Source organism: Vicugna pacos, chromosome 13 (assembly GCF_048564905.1).
Source record: "Vicugna pacos chromosome 13, VicPac4, whole genome shotgun sequence".
NCBI lineage: Eukaryota > Metazoa > Chordata > Mammalia > Artiodactyla > Camelidae > Vicugna > Vicugna pacos.
This window is the reverse complement of record NC_132999.1, coordinates 5,272,947-5,283,913: the sequence shown is the minus strand read 5'-3', so window position 1 is coordinate 5,283,913 and position 10,967 is coordinate 5,272,947. Positions and strand designations below refer to the sequence as shown.

Genomic DNA, 10,967 nt, shown 5'->3' with positions numbered 1-10,967 from the left:
TAATACATTGCTTCTATAAGAAAATACCTATTAAATAAGCTAAATTTAAATCTTAATTTTCTGGTAGGATTAATCTTCTGTTAAGGTTCTCATCATAAATTGAAGATACAAAAATTGAAGAGTAGGAAATAAAAGTTTTCTCTTAAATTTTCTTTGCCACTTTAATGCTTTGAAAATTCAAAATGGATATGCTGGGTAAAAACAAATAAGGCACAAATATTTCCAGCTTGCACACTGATAAACAAGAAGACGTCTAAGATTCTCAGGCGGGCTTTCAAGCTACAGTGAGCGTGGTGCTCCCACCTCATCACGGCTGAATGCAAGCCTGCAGCACGGCCGTGTTACAGGTGCACTGCGAACACCTGGAAAGGGGAGGGAAGCAAAATCCTCGGAGTTTTATGTGTGGAGTCAGGAGTCATCTAACACGGAAACCACTTCAACATTCCGGGAGCTTAGCGTGACTAGGAACCATCACTGGAGCTGGAACGTAAAGCAAATTCGACGCTGGGTAACAGTAAACATACAGCTTCCGGCAGATCTACACACACTTTTCAGAAGTACAATGAACCCGGCTTTCATTTTGCGGTTTCTTTCGCACCTTAGATTTCTATGTAAATCTCAAGGGAAGTTTCTTTCCAATGTGAGAATTCAACCAACTTTAAAATGGGGGGAAGAAAGGATGCTGCTTTGCAGAAATTCATCATCATAGCATGAGATATTTCCTCACGAGAATGACTTTAAAAATTAGAATGCTTGTTTCTGGCAAAGCACATCATGGAAACCCCTAAAAAAAAAAAACCCCAATTCTTGACAAATGTATCATCAACTACTTAGAAAATTTGATTCCTTTTTTTTGATCACGTTATTGGTCATTAGCAAAAGAATTATATCCTAGCTGCATCCTCCCTTAGAATATGGTACTTTCTCTGAAATTCTGCTGTCATTTCTAATATTTTAAACAGTAAAGAAGTGACCGTGCACCATGCTGGACGTGGTGAGTGACTGATCTGTGTTTGCTCGACACCCAGCTTTCTGAGACTCTAAAGGTGGCCTTTCTGATGAGCAGTGTCACTAATGTCTTACAAGATACTCAATGATGTGCTATTTGCCCTGAAAAAGTGGCTGCTGCTGCACACTGCACGGAGTCATATACAGTGAAGGGACGACAGAAATCCTTTTTTTTTTTTTTTGGTTTAATACGACAGATTTAAACAGAACAGCCACAACTGGGTGAGTGAATATCAATGGTTGAACTTCTAGAAAATGGGCAGGCAGAGGGGCCCAAACTACAACACGTACAGCGAGGATGGGGTCCGTGGGCTCTCCTGCAGGGACAGACGGGGCCGGGTTCTTAGAGCTTTCCGGAGAAGACCCCAGGAGAGCGCCCGGGCCTGCACTTAGCGTTCTATCAGCAACACCCGTGAAGAGACACGCATTCAGCTCTGACAGTGAAATGACACGAGTCTGTCCAGAGTATCGCAGTATCTGGATCATGGACTCTGATACTTTTCCACTGTCAGATTTCCTTATCAGCAAAATTATTAAAAATTATTGGCAACTATACAAAGCCTTTGCTGGTGCAGGCGTTATGGTATGGGTACCCATCTGGTAAAGAGAATCTCACCATCCACACCTAAGTATCTTAATATCTTCTATCATTCAAATATCTTAAGCGAATATTCTTAAATTTTTTATCCAAAGGTATTTTTGTTGTCTTTACCCTATTACCCTAAAATCAAGTCTTTTGAAAAACTACAGTATCTTATATATTTTTTTAAAAATCTCATGCTATTCAAATCTCAAAACTGTCATGTTAGTGATGTTAACTATCTAAATAACTTGGCTTCATGGAATAGCTTTTGAGTATTTATTGCTCAGATGGGTTCAAAAAATTCTTAAACATAATGTGGCGATGGCTCTAATACATCTGTAAACAGAGTATCACTAATAAAAATTTTATTGGCATGAAATACTATAATTATGGATGTGTAAAACCTTTAAATCTTAAAGCCTCTTAACATAATCATGTATATCTATGTACAAAACATACATAAATTTCACTTTATTTAAAACATATGAAAGAGGGACTTTCAAATCACACTAAACATAATAAATATAGAACTTGCTTTGTTAAAAATCTACAGTATACATTCAAGTAAAGGCTAAACTTCCAATGCCAACTATATATGAGACAAAATTAAACATTTACAATAATCAGTTTCCTAAAAGTGCTATTTTTTTATACCTATAAGAGGAAACTCATTCTAGTGCTTTTGTTTCCGTTCAAACATCTATACATTCCTTTATTCACAGAACCAGATGCTTCTGTTACTAAAAATACATCTCCAAAGCTTTTATATCCTTTTAAATAGATTTAACATTTTAGCTCTTTGGGGGAGGAACAGGGAAGTTCAAACAAACAACACAGACCGTCTTAAGTTATTAGAGATGATTGACTTTATGACACTCCCTGCTTCAACTCAGATGTGAAATTTGATGAACATGTTAATGAAAAAAACCTCCAGTTCACGTGTCTAAGGTAAGTCATCCTTCTCTACGTGCGAATTTGTGTAGGGCAAGGAGCAGCCACTATGGCAGCCTTCCTGTGACCCAGGTCTTGACGCCATGCTCCACTTCTGATCTGCACATTCTCTTCCCGCCTGACTTGGTCTAGTTTCTTCAGGGGTTACATTCAGTGCACTGACTGAGCTGCTGGGGAGAGAAAGGCAGATCTTAGTCATCATCTCTTCCTCCTGTCTTACCTCAGACATGCCTGAATGTCTAAAATCTAATTACTCCCTTGTCCTGAGCTACGTAAATTTGAGGACACATCGATCAGGAACATAGCAGTGTGTCCAAATGGCCTAACTGGTCACCGTTATCTATCCACCTATTTATCTGTTCAGTCTACCCTACAGGAAGCTGCCCAAGAAGAGCCCAAGGTAGACGGAGAACGTGTGGGTTTTGAACGTTAATGTTCTCACATCCCCGTCTTCCTGCCACTGTTTTCTAATCTCTTTATGGTTTCTTTCTTCAGTCGTCCCTGTGTTCATGTACACTTCTGTCCTCCATCCATTCTTCCAGTAGATATTTAATGAGTGGTTAAGGATCCCGGCCCTGGAGTCCGATGACTGAGGTTCACATCCCAGCTGGCCCACTCACCACATGCATCACTTCTGGCAAGTTACACCTCCCTGTTCTTCAGCTTCCTCAGTTGTAAAATGGAAATAACAGTACCTACCTCAAAGGGTGGGGGTGGGAACTCAGTGAGTTAACACACACTAAGCACTAACAACCGTGCTCAATTTAAGTGTCAGACAATAACAGCACAGTGTCTGAACACAGACACAGCCCCCAGCTTCGGAGATACACCCTGAGAAGTATGCTCCGCAACCAGCCTCAAAACAAGGAAATCCAGGCAAATGATTACTTGCAAATCTATGAGGTTGAGTCAACGAACAATACATTTTTATCAACTGAATATCTTATGTAATTTATTTTTCACAATACTTTTCCCTAAATGTTCATTTTTTGTGTGCCTTCACTTAACTAACTTGACCTTATAATGTGGCAATCCTAATAAAAAAAAGTCACTTTAATTCTAAAACTCTGAACCAAAAACATAACTGAAAACTTTATTTACACTTACTTGCTTAAAAAGAAAAAAGGATCTTGCTTATAATTCAGCCTCAGAATCCCTGCTGTCTCAGATGAGACGAGATCAATGATGAACTAAGTTCTCTAAGTAACTTGGCACCCGAGTTACTTTGCGTGGAATCCAGGCACAGCCTTTATGTAAAATTCCACTCTGCAGTGAAGGCACAATGAGATGCTGCCATAGGAATTAGCTACAAATACTCCTAGTTATTTTGTCACAATCTCATCACAAACCCAGATCCGAGGTGCATTCAGAGCAGGAATCCAAATACACCAAATAATTAAAAGTTTCAAGAACCACGTCAAGCTGCACAGCTTCTCTCCTGCTGACAAAAGTTACACAACCTTTTGTGTTACCCTCAGAGGGCAGTAACCACAAACAGCTGAATGAAATTTCCTTACGCTCCAAAATTCTGTTTCTCCGCCACTGATGTTCAGTGTAGCCCGTGGGATACATGAAACGGAAGAGTATTTTAATAATCCGTTTATGTTTACGTATATTTTTATTTTTATAGCCTGTTACTGAAGGTTTACAAGGGACCAAGTACTGTTTCACGTGCTTTACATATATTGGCACTTAATCTCACGACACCCTAGGGTCCAGGTACTAAATGTCGGACTTTTATTAAACACAAAACAGTCTTCAAGGAATTCTTATGTTAAATATTTCATAGCTAAAAATAATTACGTAAAAAAGTAAAAATTTAAAATATGTGAAAATAATGGAGGCAACTATGCTACATTCTCTTTCAGGGGCAGAATGCATGGCAAGCATACCTGGTTTCGCTGCACTTTGCAGATGCTGAAGGTTTATGACCTCCCTGGGTTGTCAGAGGATGATCAGCATTTTTTAATTAAGGTATGTACAGTGTTTTTAAGACACAATGCTATTGCACACTGACGAGACTACAGTACAGTGTGAATAGAACTTATATGCACTGTGAAGCCAACAAATTTGCGTAACTCACTTTATTGCGATGCTCGCTTTATTGCAGGGGTCCAGAACTGAACCCACAGTATCCCTGAGGCGTGCCTGCATTTGCAAATGGTGCCTAGAACGTGGTCTAAACCTGTACGTGTAGTTCTGACTGGTCAAATCTGGACGTTTCAATAACATTCTATGTAAGAAAATACTCTGAGCTTACATTATCTTTTGATTGTGAATTAAATAAACTTTAACTTCTCATATTTAAACCATCAGTCAACCTATTGGCTCTAACTGCAAAATACAGCCTAAATCCGACATAGTTCTATCTTCTGGTTGAGAGCCTGGTCCCAGTTACCACCCTCCCTCACCTCACCTCCAGTAAGGTCCCCAAACTGGGTCTCCTGGCTCACACTACTGGCTCCTACAGTCTGTTTCTCACATAACAACATGAAATAATCTTTTTAAAATTTAGATTTCAAAAAAAATCATTCTCTTACTTAAAAAGTCTCCAGTGTTTTCCCACTGCCCTTAGAACAGCATCCGGCTTACAAGTACAGACTAACGTATTTTACAAATGAAAGCTCAAGTGTGCGGTGGGGGCAGAGAGGGGCTGTATATAAACGACACTGGCCACGAGCTGGTGACTCTGAACCTGGTTATTTTTAATTTTTTCCCCTTTTACTGAGGTTAAAACAAAATAAGGAAAAATCTGTAAGTAGACAGGAAAAACAAAATAAGCAAGAATGTTATAGTCTGACTATATAATATTCTCTCATTCTTGGTGGACCACTAAAATGTAACAAGGGTCCCTGACCTAATTCTCTCCACGTTGTATTTGAACTTCTACCCAGTAACGTGTAACCTCCCACCCTCACACCTCTTGGTCTCGCTCACTCACTGCTCACCAGCCACAAAGACACCCGCGTCCCACCTCCAGGTCCCCACACTTGCCTGGGCTCTTCCCCCAGTGTTTACTTAGAGTCCTAGTCCTTTTAAAAGCCAACTAACTATAAATTAGAGTGTCTTGTCCTTTTTTAAAGCATCATTTTTGTTTTGAACATCATCTGTTTAACAATTCCCAGTCTGAGGGCCAGCCGGCTCCTTCCACACGCAGCTCCACACTGGTCTGTCTCCACTGCAGGCCAAGCGCGCTGCGTCCCCGCTCCTGTCCCCCAGGGGCCTGGCAGGCCCCCGTGCCTCTGCCTCCCGCTTTAACTAAGAGGTAAGAGACCTCCACCACACTCTGCAACGTGCCCCTTTGCTCTTTTCTATCCCTCTCTACCCACCAGGAATGTCCTATCTGCTCAGTTCAAAATTAATCTTCGAATACGCTCTAAGGTAGAGTATTGATGTTATACCTTAGAAAATTATTTAACAACTTAAGACAGAGGAAAACTCAAAATGCAACTATTAATCACAATACATGGGGGTGGGGAGCAGCTCTGTCCACTGCGTCATCCTTGGGCACAGATCCTCCTCGTCAGCCAGGAGGAGGAGCCTTTTCTCAGCTCTCTGTCCTCCCATGCCAATAAAACGAGCAAACCACAAGGAACTCTAAAGCAGGTCCTCCACAAAAATCGTCAGAACAATGTCCTTCCATTTAATACAATTAAAATAGTAAATAATTCCTATAAATAAGAATGCATTTTAAATTGCATTTTAGATGTGAAATAAAAAGAATCGCATTCTACTGAAAATGAACATATGTGTGTATATGCATGACTGGGACACTGTGCTGTAAATAAAATTTAAAAAAAAATCACATTCTATAACTTAGCTTCAGAAGACAGGGCCCAGAGCTACCCTGTTCACTGTTGCACTGCCAGCGCCTAGCAGGTATCTTTATACAATGGACACCCAATACATTTGTACAATGTATGAATTGCTACACACTCAAGCATTACCTCCCACCCTCCAGCCCTCCACCCTTAGAGCCAATCTACTGAATTCCTCTCATCCTAGACATGCCAGCTTTTCCTTTGCAGCGTGATTCTAGCAGTTTTACGAATATGTAAGAAGATCACCCAGAGACCAGTACCTGTGTTCAGACACACAGGACCGTGTCTTGCAGAAGTCTGAAGTGGAAGGAGAAGCAGGAAGAGACCTAGCGAGCTTAGACGTGCAAACTGGAGACCCGTCAGACACACTGTGAGGCTTCTTCTGTCGTGGCCTCGAGTGCACTGTAGGATTGTCCCGATCAGAACCTGCTGAAAAAAAAAAAAAAGAAGGAAAAAACGTGTACACACGGTGAAGCATTAACTATAGTGAAGGTACCTTAACTAGGCTCCGAGACCAGATTCACGCGCAGTCCTAAGTGAGGATGAGACCCACTCCAGCCCTGTGAGTCTAACCTAGCTAATCCTGTGATCTCTGTCATGCGTAGTCCAGAAGCGTTTAGAAGAATCTAGTTTTTAAAGTATTTCTAGATTGTGAATTTTCAAAACTAGACATTATTACACTCACAACAGAAGATGACTTTGGTATGCAAAGTCCTCCTGTCATTTCTACTGTGACTACAGTACGCAAAATAGCAAAGTTGATTCTTAGCTCCAATTTGAGAATTTTTACTGGTGATTGCTACAGGACTTTATTTACATGCATTTTCAAATTGAAGAGTTTATGAAGTACTCACTTCCTGAGAAGGCACTGAAAAGTTTCACATTTTCTGAGTTCTGGTGGTCAAAGGTAGTCATATTTAAAAACTGCTGCTTTAACCAACTGGCTCTTTCCTCTTCAAACGCCTTTCTCTAAGCAAACCAAAGAGAGACTGATCAGCATTTCCATATTCAGAGCTTCCACTTCACACGCTTCCCCTGGCTATTTGTGTTTGCCCCCGATCTCAACATGTTAAGTTAAAGGAATTTAATCCCAGAAAACTAAGAAAAATGTCATTGAAGGAAATCACGTTTAAAAAACAAAATTCACTTGTTTCTCCTAATAAGCCAACTGCTATTTTCATATCAATTCCAAATAAATTCAAGTGTACAGCACAAAAAAGCAAGCACATTAGCGTAACTTTAAACATACAGAAAATCAGCATAACTTTTGAACATACAAAACAAAGTCACAAACAATAGAAAAATGACCCATTGTAAATTAATCACTTGGAAAAAAACATAAAGGAGATGTGTCTCCATCAAGCACTGCTCTCACCCTCCTCTGATCACCCACCGGTGCAGCCGCCACCCCTGCTAAACCTAACAAGGGGGCACATGTCAACTCCCCCCTCTGAAAAGCTGGTGAGCCAGCTCTCAGTTCTCCCTCCCTCATGCCTCGGGTCTCCGGTACTTCCCTCCACCATTCCCTGGCCCCACAGTCCTCGGGGAGCAGAGGCAGACAGATTCTTGTGCAGAGAACCGGGAGCGGCCCGCAAAGCCCCAAGAGCATCTCTCAGAGGAGCGAGGGGGTGGTGGGGGGTGGGCTCGGAATCAGAGGAGATCCCGTAAGCCAGGAGGAAGTGCGGGTGCAACCTGTTTTTGTTTCCTGAGGAGGACAGCTACTGATGAGACAGACTTTCCTAACTATGGGGGAAATCCATGTCCGCTCCTTAATATACAGTCTTTCATTCATAAATATTAACACAAAGTCATGGATCACCAGACATTTGAAGAAAACTAATAGCTTAAGAGAAGAAAAGCCAAGGTAAATGAAGGGAACCGATCATGGATAACTTTTTTAAAATATTATAACAGATTATCAGACAGATTTATAAACATCTGTAAAATATAATGCTATACCAGAAAAAGGCAAAAATAAGGACATTAGAAAACTTAAAAGATAAATTCTGAAGTAAAAACTCAGCGGATGAAGTGAACAATGAAAGTGACCTGGCTGAACACGAGATAAAGGCAAGGAAACAGTCCCGAATTTGGAACATAAAGGCCGTCTACAGACGGAGCCAGAAGGCCCAGAATGTCAGAGAAATCAAAGACGAAAAAAATACAGAATCGGAGAAAATATCCCTACGCTGAAGAAATAGAGTGTTTTGAGGCAGAAAGGAGCTACCCAGACATCATCCTGCTAAAACTTCAGAACAAATTCCAAAAGCTGCCAGAGAGGGGGAAAAGCAAAGTACAGGTTATCTACCAGGCAATGCAGGTTACACGACAAGCCAGGCTTCTCATTAGCAAAACCAAACACTGGAAGAAATGGAGTAATTCAAAGTTTTGAGGGAAGAAGTTTGAAACTAAATACTATATTCAGCCAAACCAATCAAGCATGAATGTATTTTGGATATTCCAGAATTCAGTATATTTTTCACTCACATTCTACTTAGGGAAAAATTAAGAAGGTAACACAGGAAAACTGGAAAAGGAATCCCAGAAAGAGTGTAACATGAGATATAAGCTGAATCTGATTCAGGAGATCGCAAAGGAAGCAACAAAGCCAAAGAATTCACCGTACAGTGAGACATGGGAGATTCTCTTCCTCGTGGCAAAGACTTAATAATATAGAATATTTTCTATGCATCCAAACATACTACTTGGCTATAGAACGAGTAACATTTACATAATCATGATGCTATCGATGCCTTTTCTGGTTTTCAATTTTTAAGTCCTAGACAAGGTACTTACACCCGGATTGTACCAAAGGCCAGAACATGAATGTGGTAACACATGACAATGAAAACTAACATCGCAGGCAAGCTGGGGGTGGAGGGGCGAGGGCAGCGGGACGAGGGCGGCCACAGAATGCCCTCGTCTATCGTCTCGGGGACAAGCCGGCACTGTCTGAGGCTGAGCAAGCTTGAAAAGGAAGCATTAACCGTATTTACTTAGAGTAAAAAAGTCAACCAGAAGAAGCAATATTTTAAAAAAGTGGCTTAAAAAAATCATGAAGAAATCGGACATCAGTGAGAACCAGCATAGACGGAGGTGCGATAAGGACTCTGAATTCCTTGTCCTTCATGGCGGGAACCAACAGGCTGAACTTCATTAAAGTTAAACAATGCTTCCCAGAAGAATCCCTGAGGTAACCTCGGAGGAACTGGCGATAAGAACAGAGGGGAGCATCTCACCATGCAGGCTTCTGTGTGGGCTGCGTTTCTTTGTTTCAACCATGTTCAGACATCACTTCTCTAATTTTTGAAAAGAACTATGTAGGTAGTAGGCTGCCAAGTAAAAGCGTGCTGTGCAAGCGCATGCACGACAGTCCTAACTGAACTGTTACGGCCTGCACCCCTGGGGGAGGGGGTGGAGAGAGGGCGCTCTTTATACTGCACTCCCCCCTCCCTTTTATTGTCTCCTGACCCCACACCTGCTGACAGTGGACAGATGACAGGCTCAGGAGAGATCTCTAGTGTGAAGCTGAATCTTTAACAGCAGGAAGCCGACCTAAAAGGGGTGATAAATGCTTATAGTTGTTTCAATTAAAAATTTTGTTTTCACTATTAAAATTCTTTCAATTCCCAAATCTGGTAAAAGCAAAACAGTATCCTTCGGTAACAGTTCATGTGCTTAGCATCCCTTCTGTTTCAAGCTATTTGTGAAATCACTGGTAAAATACTTCAGGGAAAAACTGGATAGCAAAGGAACGGTGCAAAGCAGAACTCCGAGGCGCTCTCCTGAGGCCTCCCCAGGACCTTCAAACGTTCCACAGGGGAAGCCAGTCATTTAAAATACCTCCAACCCCAGGCGAATAGCTGCTTCAGTAAAGCTCCGTCTTTCTTTCTCAAAATTCTTTTTTTGCTCTTTGAATAGAGACCACTCCTCTTTGAGGCGTTCCTTCTCTTCCAGCAAATAACAGTCTCGCAGCAAGGAAGTGGTGTCGTCGTCACACGCGGTGGCGAGCTGCTGCTGTTAAATTTTAAGACATAGTAAGTTCCGGGGGGTCCCTACGACACCCCAACAAGTTGAAATGAAAACAGAGGAAAGCACGTCAAGCTTTAGGGAAAGGAGAGAAATTACAAAGAATCAGAAAGTCAACCGAGGAGTCTCTTTTCCCAAACAAATGCTTCTACTCTGACTGGCAAAGCACCGACTAGAAAGGCTATGTGATCTGTTAGCAAGTAGAGGGCTTTATCTGAAAAACGTCAAGTGCTACAGATCTTATGAAATAAAGGAGCAAAAATCTAGTAAGATTCAGTAACATTCTGACCCTTCACAGGGGAGAACAGCTTTAAAAGGTGCCCACGTTTACCTGTAAAAGCTGCTGCTGAGTTTTAATCATCTCTTTACAGTGCTGAATTTCTAGCTCAAGTTTCTCAGTTTCTTGCTCATGGTCTTGTCGTGAGATCACGTCTTCATCACTGAAACCTTCTAGGTGTACCTTTGAAACTAACACAAAACCAGGAATTTGACCTAAGTCTTACAGTCACTATTTTAGTTTATGGCGTTTGGGAACATACATGTAAAAATTAAGGCTCTCAGAACTTTTCTCTTTC

General features: G+C 41.3%; 1 protein-coding gene across 22 annotated transcripts in view; it reads right to left on the bottom strand.

Moving 5' to 3' along the window:
* Positions 1–2,434: 2,434 nt before the first annotated feature.
* Positions 2,435–10,967, bottom strand: part of SSX2IP (SSX family member 2 interacting protein) — a 41,151-nt gene continuing 32,618 nt past the window's right edge. For 13 of the 22 annotated variants that reach the window (XM_072974081.1, XM_072974084.1, XM_072974092.1 and 10 more), the window contains exons 10-14: positions 10,724–10,860; positions 10,207–10,380; positions 7,218–7,332; positions 6,624–6,792; positions 2,435–2,712 (exon numbers count right to left, since the gene is read on the bottom strand). In XM_072974081.1, coding sequence (XP_072830182.1) covers positions 2,535–2,712; positions 6,624–6,792; positions 7,218–7,332; positions 10,207–10,380; positions 10,724–10,860 — 773 coding nt within the window. In that variant the 3' untranslated portion in view covers positions 2,435–2,534. The remainder of the gene's footprint in view (positions 2,713–6,623; positions 6,793–7,217; positions 7,333–10,206; positions 10,381–10,723; positions 10,861–10,967) is intronic. The other 9 variants (XM_072974095.1, XM_072974088.1, XM_072974093.1 and 6 more) reach the window with 6 other exon arrangements.